This window comes from Gymnoscopelus braueri, assembly GCF_963280865.1.
Source record: "Gymnoscopelus braueri genome assembly, chromosome: 13".
Lineage (NCBI taxonomy): Eukaryota > Metazoa > Chordata > Actinopteri > Myctophiformes > Myctophidae > Gymnoscopelus > Gymnoscopelus braueri.
Genome location: NC_137615.1, coordinates 49,512,562 through 49,529,610, shown reverse-complemented (window position 1 = coordinate 49,529,610; position 17,049 = coordinate 49,512,562). Strand labels below are relative to the sequence as shown.

Sequence of the window (17,049 nt, the reverse complement as noted above, 5' to 3'; positions counted from 1 at the left end):
TGGGGAGTGTGCGTGCAAAGTTTCACGCAGATCAGTGCAGTTATAGGGAAAAACGTGAATCGGCCTATTATAGCGCCACCATGAGGCTGTTAGGAAAGTTTTCAAGTGGCATTTCTTCCTGGGCCAAGTGGGAATCTACGTGGAAAATGCCACGGAAATCGCATGCTTCGTTCATGATTTGAGGCATTGTGTTCAAAATGATCCAATCCTGCAAACTTTGGGAGCCAATCTTAGCCAATCAGGATGGAATCTGGTAAATCGGACAGATCCGTGATGATCACATGACTATAGAGATACTGTGTACTGATTTGCATGTTTTTTGGAGAAAATCTGTAGGAGTCATATCCAAAAATGTGTTTTACAAAAGTCGGCCTCATGGTGGCGCTATGACAGCCTGATCTGAAAAATGGGGCAGAGGTTCTGCTGGGACATCCAGGGAGTGTATGTGTGCAGTTTCACAGCGACCGGGCCAACGGTGGCGGAGATTAGCTGGTCGCAGACAAGGACGGACACACACACGGACACACGGACGGACGGACGGACGGAGGGTAAAACATTCTCTCTCGCCATGCCTTTCGGCCTGGCGGAGACAATAAGGCTTCGCACTACTGTGCAGTACTCGGGCCCTAAAAATAATTGCAGTTTCAAAAGGGCTTCGCACTACTGTGCAGTGCTCGGGCCCTAATAAGAATAACTAGAACCCGAGAAGAGGTTACCTGTGGTGAGTTTTGCTGAAGGGCCAGTGGGAAGAGGTGGCTTCTTTGGTGTCTGAAACACACACACACACACACACACACACACACACACACACACACACACACACACACACACACACACACACACACACACACACACACACACACACACACACACACACACACACACACACACACACACACAGTAAGCATGTGTTCATTCTTCAAAGGTCAACTATAGAGTCACAGGAAGGGCGTGTGTGTGTGTGTGTGTGTGTGTGTGTGTGTGTGTGTGTGTGTGTGTGTGTGTGTGTGTGTGTGTGTGTGTGTGTGTGTGCGTGTGTGTGTGTGTGTGTGTGTGTGTGTGCGTGTGTGTGTGTGCGCGTGTGTATGTGTGTGTGTGTGTGTGTGTGTGTGTGCGTGCGTGTGCATGTGTGTGTGTGTACCTCTATCTCCACATCAGGAACTAACATCTTGACAAAGTTAACAGGGAAAACACCCTGTCTTCCCCCGATCTCACCCTTCCACCACCCTGGATCTGCTGCACAGTCCTGGGAGACAGACAGACAGACAGACAGACAGACAGACAGACAGACAGACAGACAGACAGACAGACAGACAGACAGACAGACAGACGTGAGTAAATTGTATTTATAAAGCACCTTTCGAAACAATGTTACAAACCAAATCTATAATAATAGAGTAATAATGCAATACAAAAAGGATTAAAACAAAGCATTGACCTATGTGAGTCAGGTAAAAACTTCATGGCACAAAATGCTTACCAAACAAATGTGATTTTAGCATGCTCTTAAAACCGTCAACTGACTCAGCATGTTTTAAGGCCAAAGGTCATAGGGCGTTCCACTGCAAAGGCCCCGTCAGCCTTTGTTTTGAGCTTTGTCGCGGGTATCTTCAGAAGGCCTTTGTCAGAGGACCTGAGGGATCTCACATTGCCCTTAGGTGGCAGTAGGTCAGTAATATAAAGTGGGGCCAGCCAATGTAGTGCTTTTCCCCCCTTTTTTTTCTTTATAAGTAGTTAAAAGTATTTTTAAATGTATTAAAAGGATGTGTCCTAGCCCCGGTTATCTTCAATATATGTGAGCGGGTACAGTGCTTTAGGCAGCAAGGGGGCATTTTTCATTTTTCATTTTATTACAGATTGTTGAAGTACAGAATATAAGCTTTCATATGATGTATCATTCATTGAAATTGGAACACATTTGAAGAAGATGTGATCATTTGAATCTTGTCATCTTTAATAGTCTAAACTGAGATAATCCCTTGTAAAGAATTTCAACTTTCTAGCACCTCTCAGCTCCAGGTAATGGGCGTGAACAATGGGTAATTTATTCAACCTAGCCACTCCTCTAACCACTCCCCCATTTTCGGATTTTTACTGTGGAAAGCAACTAAGTACATTTACTCAAGTACTGTACTTAAAGGGGAAATCCACCCATTTTCAATATTTAACTATGTCATTAATATAGCATAAAGGAGTTGTGTGGAAATAAGAAAAAATAAAATAAAAAAATAACATTGCAAAAAAAATTAACATTGCAAAAAAAATAACATTGCAAATTACACCATGATGAGTCATCACAGTGTAATTTGCAATGTTAATTTTTTTGCAATGTTAAATTTTTTTGCAATGTTATTTTTTTTTTTAATTTTTTCTTATTTCCACACAACTCCTTTATGCTATATTAATGACATAGTTAAATATTGAAAATGGGTGGATTTCCCCTTTAAGTACATTTTTTTAGGTATTTTATACATAGGCTATTTGAAAATAGCCGCTCTACAAGCTCACAATGCGCATTGCAACGTGTTGTGAGCTTGTAGATCAGCTATTTTCAAACATTTGAGTACTTTTACTTTAGGTACTTTAAGTATATTTTGATGCCAATACTTTTGTACTTTAAGTTTTACTTTGCTTGAACGTAACATTTTGAGCACAGGCCTTTTACTTTCTATATTGTGGTGTTGCTACCACCAAGTGCTTCTTCCACCACTAAATTTGACCCACTGGTAGTCGACTATAGTCGAGGTTTACCTACTAATGATAAAGACACGCACAAGCTAGGTCCTGGATTAACTCCAACCTGGTGTTTGCACTCTCCATTTACAACCCGTACATCTACAGAAACGTTCAGATTTCAAATATAAAGTCCTTACCTCATGACAACGGATGTTACCATTCACTTCGGGTGGGTCTAAGTACCCGTATCTTCCATATTGTTCAATAAACAGCATTTTAATCCGATCGGCGGCCATTTTCTCATAGAGTTATAACGTATCAGGAGTGCAATACCCCCCCCCAACCGATACGGCCGCGTAGTTGAAAAAAAAAACGGAGATGGCCATCAATCGGATCAAAATGCTTTTTATTTAACAATACGGAAGATACGGGTACTTATGAGGGCCCGTACATAATTATAACACCCGTGGTCATGAGATAAGAACTTTATATTTGAAATCTGAACGTTTATGTAGATGTACGAGTTGTAAATGGAGAAATGCAAACACCAGGTGTACGTTCTGCCATGACGCTTGGCGACGAGCTAACAATGCTAAAGCTCCTAGCCTCGTTACTCCACTGTTGTTTTGGCCACATCTTCAGTGAAATACTTCCATACGAACGTCGAGCGGCCTGTTGTTTAGCTGGGGCTGACCTCACCTAGCTGCTGTGTTCGCTACAATCTTATATTGTTTATACAACTAGATTCTGTCCCGAAAAAGACTAACGCAATACTGGCCGCTTCCTAGCCCTGGTCCAGAGCGTTAGTGAGATTATTTTTATTTACTCCACTGCGCCCTCTACAGATCTGGACAATTTGAATTTACCATTAACCAAATATGTAGAGGGCACTGTGGAGTAAATAAAAATAATTTCCGTCTTGCGGACATTTTCTGCCCAAAAAGTGTATTTTACAGAGTAGCTGGGGTGCTGAGAGGCTTCCCACCTCTGAGAATAGACTTTCAACAACACAAAACAGCCTTTGTTTCAGTGAGTAGCGAAATGGTTTTGTTTATTTTCACTACTCTTGAGTCTTCCAGGGCGTTAGAGGGAACTCACTAACGCTCTGGACCAGGGTCCACCGTGGTGAAGTTAGTTTCAGCCTCAGGTTGAATATTCACCCAGTGGATATTACTCCAGTAAAGTAAAATACCTCAAAATTGTACTCAAGTACAGTACTTGAGTAAATGTACTTAGTAACTTTACACCACCACAGAGAGGAGCGAAACTGATGGGCGGGGATTAGGCTTGTAACCGGAGTACAATGCCTAGCTATGACCAATCGAAACCTCTCGGGTTAGCAACTCTCTACCAAACTCTCCGCCCACAGGACTCACAAACAGGCACACAGACTAGCAGAATAGGAGCCTACTTTACTATACAAATTTAACCATTTAATGACGTTAAAACGGATATCTGTTGGGATTGAAAGCTTGCTCGACATTCGAACTGTGTTAATATGGAAAAAAACGAAAATCAGCCAAAAAAAAAAAAAAGTTATTTTGCTTAGTTTCTACCGTTTCTCATCTCGCGAGTTGATGCCCGAAACACCAGGCCTGCTCACATATTTCTCACTGCAGTCACACTCATCACCCATAAACGTCTGAGGAACACAGATGAAGTCAGCATTAGTTTCCGCCTGGATGGTAACCTATTCAACATCCGCCGCCTCCAGGCATCCACCAAGACTACTGCCCTCCAAATCTGCGAACTCCAGTACGCTGATGACTGCACGCTGATTGCGCACTCCCCCGAGTCCCTTCAGCATGCCCTCAATGTGGTAGCTGCCACTTACAGAGCTGTCGGTCTTCAGGTTAACATCAAAAAGACACAAATAGTCCACCAATCTAGCTCTACCCAAATTCCCACACCGGTCTTTCACATTGACAACACCCCTCTGGAAACGGTCCCACATTTCAAATACCTCGGCAGCATCCTCTCAGACAGCTGCAACGTTGACGCAGACATTCAATCCCGCATCAACCTTGCCTCCGCCACATTTGGTCGCCTAAGGTCACGGGTCTTCACCAACAAGAACCTGAAGGCATCAACCAAGGCAGCAGTGTACCAGGCAGTATGTGTGTCCACACTACTGTATGGCTCTGAAGCTTGGAAACCATACAGACGGCACATTAGATCTTTGGAGGCTTTTCACATCCGCTGCCTGAGAAGGATTCTGGGCATCACATGGGAGCACCACATGACCTATGAAGAGATCTATGATCGTACCAACTCATCCAGCATAGACGTGTTTCTTGCATGCAGACAGCTCCGCTGGCTAGGCCATGTGATTCGCATGCCTACAGCTCGTCTACCTCGACAGGTCCTCTACAGCCAACTCCAAACCGGCCAGAGATCTGCAGGAGGGCAACAAAAGTGCTACAAGGACCACATGAAGGTGCTACTAAAAAACTGTAACATACCACCCTCGAACCTGGAAAGAATAGCAGCCGATAGAGACACCTGGCATTCCTCCTGCCTCTCAGGTGTCTCCCACCTGGAGGAGAAGACATCCCTGAGACGTGCAGAGAAGCGCAGACAGCGGCATGAGCGCGCTGCAATGACTGTCCAACCAGGTTCAACACACACCTGCCCCACGTGTGGAAAAGTGTGTGGATCAGCAATTGGTCTTCACAGCCACATGAGGTGGCACGAGCGCACCAAGCGCTGAAAACCCCCTTTTACCCCGGGAGATATGAAGTCATCATCGACAACGATGGACTGCCACAAGCAAGTAAGTGTGTGTGTGTGTGTGTGTGTGTGTGTGTGTGTGTGTGTGTGTGTGTGTGTGTGTGTGTGTGTGTGTGTGTGTGTGTGTGTGTGTGTGTGTGTGTGTGCGCGTGTGTGCGTGCGTGCGTGCGTGTGCATGTATGTGTGTGTACCTCTTTCTCCACATCAGGAACTAACATCTTGACAAAGTTAACAGGGAAAACACCCTGTCTTCCCCCGATCTCACCCATCCACCACCCTGGATCTGCACAGTCCTGGGAGACAGACAGACAGACAGACAGACAGACAGACAGACAGACAGACAGACAGACAGACAGACAGACAGACAGACAGACAGACAGACAGACAGACAGACAGACAGACAGACAGACAGACAGACAGAAGTAAATTGTATTTATAAAGCACCTTTCGAAACAATGTTACAAACCAAATCTATAATAATAGAGTAATAATGCAATACAACAAGGATTAAAACAAAGCATTGACCTATGTGAGTCAGGTAAAAACTTCATGGCACAAAATGCTTACCAAACAAATGTGATTTTAGCATGCTCTTAAAACCGTCAACTGACTCAGCATGTTTTAAGGCCAAAGGTCATAGGGCGTTCCACAGTGTAGGAGCAACCACTGCAAAGGCCCCGTCAGCCTTTGTTTTGAGCTTCGTCGCGGGTATCTTCAGAAGGCCTTTGTCAGAGGACCTGAGGGATCTCACATTGCCCTTAGGTGGCAGTAGGTCAGTAATATAAAGTGGGGCCAGCCAATGTAGTGCTTTTCCCCCCCTTTTTTGGGCGGTGAAACCGCCCCTTATAAGTGAGGTTTGGAAATTTGTACAATTATCCTGCGCTGTGATTGGCCAAAAAGTACCCCGCCTAACCCTGCACCGTGATTGGCCAATCACAGTCTATTCAGGACTGTGATTGGCCAGTGTCACATGACACATGTGCATAGCCCTATATAAGAAACCATAACTTTAAAAAAAACATAAATTGTTTTTTTTTAAGTTATGGTTTCGTCCATCATAAAGAGTGTTTCAATAAATGTATTTATTTTTTGTACATGATTGGTTGACTCCATTCAGTATTGTGATTAGCTAGCAGGACACCGCCCACTTCACACAGGGTGTGATTTTTTCTTTATAAGTAGTTAAAAGTATTTTTAAATGTATTCTATTCAACAGTTGTTGTTGGTGAGAATTCTGGCCGCTGTATTCTGTACTAGTTGAAGTTGGGATATTGACGAACGGCTCAGGGTGGTATAGAGTCCGTTGCAGTAATCAAGACGGGAAGAGACAAAAGCGTGCATGATGACATAGAAACAGACAAACACAGAGAGACAGAGACATTGAGCTTGTAGTTCTGCTATTTTCGGTGCGCGACACAGTTGAGCGAAGAAGCATAAAGGCTTATGATTAAAAACAAAACATGACTAATAAACAGACATGATGACTAATCATAAAAAAACAAATAACTCCCATATCTGCTGGGGGAAGTACAACAACAATGTGCAAAACACAGCAGAAAGATGTGTGATCAAGATGTGTGAGCCGACAGGAGAAGCTCCAATGGAACCGACATGAAGCTGTCAATCATACTCGTATTCCTGCCACTCTCTGCACCATGTTGATCATAGAGCTACTGTCAGTGGTGGAAAAAGTACTAAATGTTTTTACTTAAAGGCCAAGACCACTTTGGTAGAGGTTTGGGTTGTGTAGTCACCTTGCCATGATGTAACTCCAAAGGTAGCCTAGACAAGAAATCAAAAATAATTGCTCCATTGATTAGAAATTGATAATTCAAAACATGCTCCTCATTGACTTACATTGTAGGGTAAAACAGATCTAAAAATCACTCTTTTAGCACGTAAACTAACACAAACAAAGCTGATTCAGACAATATAGAACATCACCAAACCCAGTACTGTTTTTTTTTATTTTATAAAAATGTTAACTTCCTGTTGATTTTGCGATATTTATTAAGTAGGAAACCGGACTGGATCCGCGGATCCGGATCTTTAAATAGTAAAATCAGCGGGAATTTGACATTTTTATTAAAAAATAAACAGTACTGGGTTTGGTGATGTTCTATATTGTCTGAAACAGATTTGTTTGTTTTAGTTTACGTGCTAAAAGAGTGACTTTGAGAGCTGTTTTACCGTACAATGTAAGTCAATGAGGAGCATGCATATTTGTTTTATTAACTAATCAATGGAGCAATTATTTTTGATTTATTGTCCACCTTTGGAGTTACATCATGGCAAGGTAACTACACAACCCAAACCTCTACCAAAGTGGTTTTGCCCTTTAAGTAAAAGTATTAATACCATCATGTAAAAATACTCAGTTACAAGTAAATGTCCAGTGTTCAAAATGTACTTGAGTAAAAGTACAAAAAGTATTGGCATCACAATATACTTAAAGTACCAAAAGTAAAACTACGAAAATGGTTGAAAAAAGCACATCTACAAGCTGACAACGCGTCGCGATGTGAGCTTGTAGATCTGCTATTTTCAAATAGCCTAGGTTTTATACAGGGCTAAAGTTGTTAATGTATTTTCTTAATAATATAATAATGTATATCTGCAAAGTAACTTGTAACTACAGTTTTCAAATAATTGTAGTGGAGTAAAAAGTACAATATTTGCCTCTAAGATGTAGTGGAGTAGGAGTTAAAGTACTTAAAACTGAAAATACTCCAATAAAGTAAAAAAATCACACCCTGTGTGAAGTGGGCGGTGTCTTGCTAGCTAATCACAATACTGAATGGAGTCGATCAATCATGTACAAAGGATAAATACATTTATTGAAACACTCTTTATGATGGACAAAACCATAACTTGAAAAAAACCAAATTTTGGTTTTTTTCAAGTTATGGTTGCTTATATAGGGCTATGCACATGTGTCATGTGACACTGGCCAATCACAGTCCTGAATAGGCTGTGATTGGCCAATCACAGCGCAGGATAATTCTACTAATTTCCTGGGCCCAGATCACAGCGCAGGAAAATGTACATTTTTCCAAATCTCACTTATAGGGGCGGTTTCACCGCCCAAAAATACCTCAAAATTGTGCTTAAGTACACTACTTGAGTAAATGTACTTTACACCACTGGCTACTGTACGTGCAAAACGGAGCAGACACATTTCATAGTTCCCCACGGCCAATAAAAAGCCCTTTGAATTGAATGACATTGCAGTGAATAGGCTCTATGCACAGCAGACATATTGTGAAGAAAGTAGGCCTCTTCCTTACTTCCTTACCAGTGATACTAATGAAGGCTCTGTTCCATTCTGGTTGTTACAATGATACTAATGAAGGCTCTGTTCCATTCTGGTTGTTAGAATGACACTAATGAAGGCTCTGTTCCATTCTGGTTGTTACAATGATACTAATGAAGGCTCTGTTCCATTCTGGTTGTTAGAATGATACTAAAGAAGGCTCTGTTCCATTCTGGTTGTTACAATGACACTAATGAAGGCTCTGTTCCATTCTGGTTGTTAGAATGGCTCTGTTCCATTCTGGTTGTTACAATGATACTAATGAAGGCTCTGTTCCAATCTGGTTGTTACAATGATACTAATGAAGGCTCTGTTCCATTCTGGTCAAACAGAGTCAGGGTGTTGACTCACTGGAAACACTCTGCTACACCAGTGGGTCTCAAAGTGTGGTCCAAGGACCCCCATGGTTCCTTGAGGGGGTTCCAAATGGACACCCTTACGAGTGTGTAACTCTGAGAATGTACAAATGGAACCAAATGGACCCATAAGGGTCCATTTGGTTCCATTTGTACACTCTCAGAGTTATGGAGGTCCTTCAAATTGAAAGGTTTGAGAACAACTGCGCTACACTAAAGTGGAGAATAGAATAGAATAGAGAGGAATAGAGAGAGAATAACAGGCAACCAAACACACACAAACACACACCCATAAATTGACAGACACACACACACACACACACACACACACACACACACACACAAACACACACACACACACACACACACACACACACACACACACACACACACACACACACACACACACACACACACACACACACACAAATCACCTTGCTGACGATGGTGACAATCTCCCCCTCTTTGATTGACAGCTCGTCTTCGTTCTGTGCTTCGTATGGAAAGGCAACTTTACACAGCTCCCGCCCTAAAGGGAGGAACCGGACAATCACAGGTCAGACTGAACACTGGTCCAACAATACAGGAAGTATTAACCAATTAATATTAATAATAATTAAAGCTGCAAGCAGCGATGAACGGGCCCTCGCAGCTCTGTCCACGAAACAAGTCTGTATGGCAATCAGCTGGAAAGTTAGGCTACAAAGCTTAAGCAATTACAGCCTCTCCCTGTTGGCCGTCTAAGTGTGCCTTGGAAGTTTCATAGATTTTTGATGCTGGGTAGTGGAATTATGGCTGTTTAAAGCCCAGCCAATAGGAACACAGAGGGGGCGGGGCTTAAACAATTTCAGCCTGTCCCTATTGGCCATGTAAGTGTACCTAGCAAATTTCGTAGGTATTCGATCCTGGGAACCGGAGTTATGACTGTTTAAAGCCCAGCCAATAGGAACACAGAGGGGGCGGGGCTTCAGCAATTTCAGCCTGTGCCTATTGGCCATTTGAGTGTACCTAGCAAATTTCGTAGGCATTCGATCCTGGGAACCGGAGTTGAGGCTGTTTAAAGCCCAGCCAATAGGAATTGTAGATCGGCTATTTTCACTTCCTGTTTGGCGTTGAAGTTTGACGCTTTGCCATTTTTGCTTTTGATAACTTGTCATCGTTAAGGTCTTTTGTGTACTCGCGAGCGAATTTGAGGCGGATCCGACAATCCGCCTTGGAGGAGTTTTTTAAAGTACAACCCGTGAAAATGGCGTGAAATACACAAAAACGGCACTATCAATTCAAAATGGCCGACTTACTGTTTGGTTTAGGTCATGGCTCCAAGAGACTTTTTCGTAAGTCGTGACATGATACAGGTGTGTACCGATTGTTCTACATGTAGGTGAAACCGTATTGTCGGGCTTGAAGCAAAAACTTTTGTAGGGGGCGCTATTGAGCCATTAGGCTACGCCCCTTTTTGAGACAAATTAAATACGTAATTTATCGCCACTGGTAATGTGTGTGCAATGTTGAGTAACTTTTGGAGTACGCATTGCCCCTCAAAAACGCGATTCATTATCGGGAAAATAATAATCATTGCAGTTTCAATAGGGTTTCGCACTACTGTGCAGTGCTCGGGCCCTAATAATAATCATTGCAGTTTCAATAGGGCTTCGCACTACTGTGCAGTGCTCGGGCCCTAATAATAATCATTGCAGTTTCAATAGGGCCTCGCACTACTGTGCAGTGCTCGGGCCCTAATAATAATAATAATTAAAGCTGCAAGCAGCGATGAACGGGCCCTCGAAGTTCTGTCCACTATACAAATCTGAATGGCAATCAGCTTAAAAGTTGATTACAGCCTATCCCTATTGGCCGTCAAAGTGTACCTGTCAAATTGCGTTAGTATTCGATGCTGGGAACCGGAGTTACGGCTGTTTAAAGCCCAGCCAATAGGAACACAGAGGGGACAGGGCTTAAGCAATTTCAGCTTGTCCCTAATACCTTTCGTAGGTATTTGATGCTCACACTAGGAAACAAGTGTATGCATGAGTACATGCTCACATTCACCAAGTAGATGTGAAAATCAGTAATGAGGTAAACTGGATCTCTGCTAGGCTGAAGTGCATGTTTTGGTGTGTAATGTATGCATGTATGCAACATCAAGAAACCTTTTCATATTCACCATTGATTCTGTTTGCTTCAAACGGCTATTTTAGTGATACATTGTGAGATTTCAAATATGTGGTGAGAATTTGACAGATTTGTTCTTACCTCTCACAGATCAACATAGTGGAGCTTATTCTGACAAAACGGGTGTTATATTTTTTATAATATTAACAATTAAAGGGACACCTTGGGCATCCATTTAGCTGCTGCTTGATTATGTATGTCTAAAATTGGTGTACAGTATATTCAGTTTTTTTTCTTTTTCTAATCACAAGCCAACAGTTAATATGGATACCTTACCCTTTTCAAATGTAATATAGTTTAGTAAAAAATAATTGTGTTGAAAATTGTGATCCCAGCTACCCACAATGTGGCTTGTGCTGTGCCTTAATTGAGAGCAACCAAAGGACAAAGTGGAAACAATGTTTCCACAATGTTATGGTTGACAAAAATGCCTGTAAAAAAGGCAATTCCTTTTGTGGTCTTTTTTGCTAAGTCATTTCACTCTTTTTCCAACTACACAACTACACATAAAACAACCTTGCTTTAGATATCGTTACCTGACCAATCTCACTGCCTGAAGAAACAGTAAAACGAGACGCTGCTGTCATTTTGTCAACAGTGGCCTGTGTTAGAATTTGAAGTATAGTTTCAAACATAAGTTCCATATAAGTAATCATATTTCATCCTGTGTCACAGTACTGTCTTGATTCTGAGTTTTGTGCTAGGAGCAGTGGGGGTTCGGGTAGGTACAGAGAGAACACCTCAAATTGATTGACAAAAGAAACTCGCGTTTACATCTGGAAGAGAAGCCTTTGTCATATTGTATTCAGACTTTGAAGCTCGGCCCCCTGGATTCAGAGAGGCACCCAGGTGATGACACCCCGTCTTGGGCTTTAACCACAGAGCCATTCTTTTGTCTTAATTTGAATAGATTATAATAACCATTGTTCCCCTTGTGAGAGTCCGCTGGTCACAGACAGTGAATGCATAGAATGTCTACAGAGGACCCAGTGGTGAAAGTGGGCCGGCACGGTCCGGAACGGCGTTCCGGTAAAAGATTAGGTGCCGGAACGCCGTACCGTTAAGAAATATTCGAAGGTAGTTGTGAAAATCCCATATTAAATAACCTGCCACAGCCCCATGGCCATGTTCAAGAAGAAAACATAATCTACAAACGTCAGATTAACATACACAATTATTAAATTTTCTAATAAAGTGCTTTTGAATTGTTCCACTGTGTGTTTGTGTCAGCTTAATCCGTGCTATTTTTACGGTGTTTATTTATTTTACGGAGCCGAGAAGCGTCTCCTCTTCTCCAGCGAAACGAAACTGGGACTGGAATCAATTCACTTTGCAGCTTGGAGATCCGGTATAAAACGGATACGGAAACGCCTTTGTCCGTGCCTATGTGTGTGTGTGCAAATTACCGGATAAAGAAGGCGGGCTTTACGACGAATTAAATCCCACCAACGTTCAAAACATGTTTCTGGTTGGCTGACAGACTAGCATAGTTAGTTCTGATTGGTTCAACACGTCTTTACTGGAGAAAAAAAAGAAAAGAAAAGAAACGCGAGGGGAAATAAACACTGTTTTGATGAAGAATGCAATTTTAAAAATAAATGAAGCACAATGCAACGAAAACTAACTGAGATGTTTAAGAGAAAAGAAGACAGAGTTGAAGAAGCTGACAATGTGGTTAAAAACAAAGTTTGTAGAACAATAACGCCCAGGTACAGTGGTGGGAAAAGTACTCAATAACTTAAGTAAAAGTATCAATACTGCAATGTATGTATGTAAAGCACTCTGTTAAAAGTTTGGAATTGAAAATTTACTTGAGTGAAAGTACAAAAGTATTGGTATCAAAATGTACTTAAAGTACCAAAAGTAAAACTACTAAAATGTTTGAAAATAGCAAATCTACAAGCTTGTGGAGCTTGTAGATCGGCTATTTTCAAATAGCCTAAGTATAAAATAGGGCTAAAGGGAGTAATGTATGATTTATAATGTAATAATGTATATCTGCAAAGTAACTAAAGTTTTCAAAATAATGTAGGCTGGGGGAAAAAAGCCTATGGTTATACCTATAACTTATAAGTATAACTGTGGCAAAATCTATGCATTTTACGAGTTTTGGGCCCCCCAAAACATTTTGGGCCCCCCAAAAATTATTCGGCCGCGCGGCCGAACGCACTCCCCCGGCCGCGCGTCCTCCCAGTTCCGGCAAGAACTCTCAGCCACTTTCACCCCTGAGAGGACCTATAAGTTTGGCTTTAACTCTGTCAAGCTGAGTAAGACTAGGTACATTGTACACAATAATAAGAGTCTTTTAAGTGAGTAGTTGAAATGATTAAAGTTTGATAATTATGACTGGTGCTGTTAACAAAGAGAAATGTTATATAAGGAAAAGATTCAGTCCTGAAGTAATTGCTGCTTTTATTGATTTATTGTTTCTAACTGCTGTTTGCAAAACGTATAAAGTGTGTGGAATTATTCTAAAGCTTAAGAGATGTTGAACAAGGAATACTAAACAAGCCTTTGTGTAATAGTAAAGTTTGATAATTTGACATAAGACAAGTTGGTACATTGTAAGAACATGTTAATGTTATACCAGGCTGTGGGCGGGGACTCGAGCCACGACTTCCCAGAATTCATGTATTTGATGTGTGATAGGCCTACAGGGATTGGGGGCTGGGCTTAAACCACCTAGCTCCTCCTCTGGTTGCAGAAGGTAGACAGTGTATAAATACTATGTTTCAATGTGAATACTGGGCGCTGCTAAATCAGACCCACCTGGCAGTTTGCCAGTCGGGCGGAAATAAAACTATGCTGGACTTCGAAACCTTAAGACTGGATCTTCTCTCATTCAAGCCTTTTTCCAGGAGACTGATTAGCCACTTTTCGGACCAGAAAATATACTTCAGATGGCGTTGACGGCAGTCGTTTTTACTATTTTTTCCTTCTTTTTGGAGGAGAGGATATGCGGAAAGGACCTGGTTGTTTTTTTGGTTGTAGAAGGGTTGGCTGGTTTTCTGGGAGGGGGTTTTGGGGAATCCGGGTTAAGGTGAGTGTTTTGTGGCACAAAATAGCTTCTAGAGCCGTTAAAAGCCTTGGAGCTAATGATGTTCTGATCGTACCTATTATAAACAATGTAGTGAGCCTTCGGGTTCCACACTCATTTGACTTGGGTCAAAGAAAAGCTTATTTCTAATTGGCTTTGGGACCAACACTAATAGTTACATTTACAATAATATTACAACTCCATTATCCACAATCATGTAACTTTGGGGCTGAACGTGCCTATTTTACTGGTTGTGGGGATAATACGTAATCTTACAATAACGATGCACCTCCATCAACCACAATCACATAACTTTGGGGCTTAAGGGCCTATTTTGTGTGATTTTGGAGATAATAAGTTAACTTACATATTAATAATGCAACCTCACATTTCACATTCGAGTGGGTTTGGGAGCAAAAAAGGGCTTTTTACGGGGCCAGAGCTCAGCTCTGGACCTGTCTTAATGTTCCCCTCTTTTTTCTTCTGCCACTTTTCGCAGTTCTGGCTGAACCGTGCATACGCTTTTTACGAAACTTGGCCATATGGTAGATGGTCATGAAAAACTATCAAGAAATAATTCTCACAATCTTTCGTCAAAAGGTGGCGCTATAGCAAAATGCCAACTTTGAACAGGTACAACTCATGCCCTGTTTGACCTACAGCCATGAAACTTCAATACACACATGCGTCTACTCATGAACAACTTTCACACTCTGACTTTTGACCTCTGACCTTTAGATCTCCCACCTCCTGGGATTTTTGAGTAATCTGCACGAAACGTTTTACACATGAACTTTGGACCTATGCCGACAAACAAGCAGCAAAAGATTTTGTGAAAGAAGTGAAAAAATGAAGCTTTAATGAGCCAATGAATATTGCAGTGTTATGACAATTATTCATCTGCCCCTAACACATACATGCAGACTCACATTTCTTTGAAACTTTGCGGTAATGTTGAGGGTCATTCCAAATATCACTGAAACCAATCTTACTCCAATTGGTCAAAGGGGGGCGCTATAGCGATTTTTTTGAAAAGCTAACTTTAAACAGGCAAAAGTCATGCCTCGTTTGGCCGACAGCCATGAAACCTGCTTACACATGTGCCTTGACTCATGAGGAACACATGTATCACGTTGACCAGTAAGCTCCGCCCTTAGATTGTCCGCAATTTTGAGCAGTTTGAAAAACACTTAAACCCAGGATTTTTCAGCTATTTGCGTGAAACTATCATCTGTGTGATCTCCTTTTTCACAGGCTCCTGTCTGTTGGTCCAATGGCTTCTCCCTTAAGCGAGTGCCTCACGACCGCAAGGTTGCCGGTTCAAGCCTCACTGGATGCAGACTCATTTAAGTTGAATTGCAAAAAACATGACTGTATCAATGAATACATGTGCAAACGGTAAAGATAACATGAAATGCTTATTTGAGAGTATGTTTGTTCAATGTATGACGTACTTCATTGTGAAAATAGCCGATCTACAATCTCACAACTTGTCAGATAGCAACGTTTTGTGAGCTTGTAGATCGGCTGCTTTCACTGGTTTCGGTTTCGAGGAGACATACAATTTCTCTATTGGTAAATGGTTTGTGAACGAGTGATCTTAGTGTTAGTGTTAGTGTGAATTCTTTTTTCACTGGTTCTGGTCTGTTGGTCTAATGGCGTCTCGCTTCAGCATCAGCCTCTGGATCCAAGGTCGCCAGTTCAAGCCTCAACTCTTGCTGGCTACTTTTCAATTGTATCGCACAAAACATGACTGTATCAATTAATGCATGCGCAACTGTTAAAGGTAACATGAAATGCTTCTTGGAGAGAGTATTTTTTGCAATATATGACAAAATTGTGAAAATAGCCGATCTACAATCTCACAACTTTTCAGATAGCAACGTGTTTCTGAGCTTGTAGATCGGCTGCTGTGTTATCTCTTTTTTGACAGGTCTTGTCTGTTGGTCCAATGGCTTCTCCCTAAAGTGAGTGCCTCATGAGTGCAAGGTTGCCGGTTCAAGCCTCACTTGATGCAGACTCATTTAAGTTGAATTGCAAAAAACATGAATTATCAATGAATACATGTGCAAAGGGTAAAGATAACATGAAATGCTTATTTGAGAGGGTATGTTTTTGCAATGTATGACATACTTCATTCTGAAAATAGCCGATCTACAATCTCAAAACTTTTCAGATAGCAACGTGTTTCTGAGCTTGTAGATCGGCTGCTTTCACTGGTTCACTTTTATCTTCAACAGACAACCTCAGCCTGGACAAAGCTATAGCACTATAGGTAGTGTTGCAGCCTGTCAATCCGAAGGTTGAGGGTTTGATTCCTGTTAATGGCACTAGGTTGAGACGTCCAATCAATCCATTCTGCTCTCTCTCTTCAATCTATTCCGTTTCCATGTCTCTCTCTCTCTCTCTCTCTCATTCACTGGCCCCGTATTATCGCTGCTTGCAGCTATATTTTTACTTGTTTTTGGGGGCCTAATGAATTGTAAATAGATTTGAATGCCACTGCGGTTGGTTTAATATTTCCACAGGGCCCGATTATAAACCCTGATCATTTTGTACAGATGTTCAGGGATATCGGCGCGTGACGAACTCTGTGTGTCTATCGCCCGTAAAATGACCTGTGGTTTATTAGGTTATGAGTAAGCCTTGTATGTATCTTTAGGAACAATAGAAAATATTTTTAAATAGGAGATTTACTCTTGTCATAAGTGTCAGAATCAGTTGAGCAATCATTGATGGCTTTACCAGAATAGGGTTGCGATTTT

The 17,049-nt window shown here is 41.7% G+C and overlaps 1 protein-coding gene across 4 annotated transcripts in view; it reads right to left on the bottom strand.

Moving 5' to 3' along the window:
- Window positions 1–17,049, bottom strand: part of LOC308099312 (uncharacterized protein) — a 127,740-nt gene that overhangs the window by 70,407 nt on the left and 40,284 nt on the right. For 3 of the 4 annotated variants that reach the window (XM_080448032.1, XM_080448034.1, XM_080448033.1), the window contains 4 exons: window positions 9,510–9,604; window positions 5,598–5,699; window positions 1,142–1,246; window positions 717–768 (listed from right to left, as the gene is read on the bottom strand). The exons of the other annotated variant lie outside the window; for it this stretch is intronic. In XM_080448032.1, coding sequence (XP_080304158.1) covers window positions 717–768; window positions 1,142–1,246; window positions 5,598–5,699; window positions 9,510–9,604 — 354 coding nt within the window. The remainder of the gene's footprint in view (window positions 1–716; window positions 769–1,141; window positions 1,247–5,597; window positions 5,700–9,509; window positions 9,605–17,049) is intronic. 4 annotated transcript variants of the gene reach the window in all.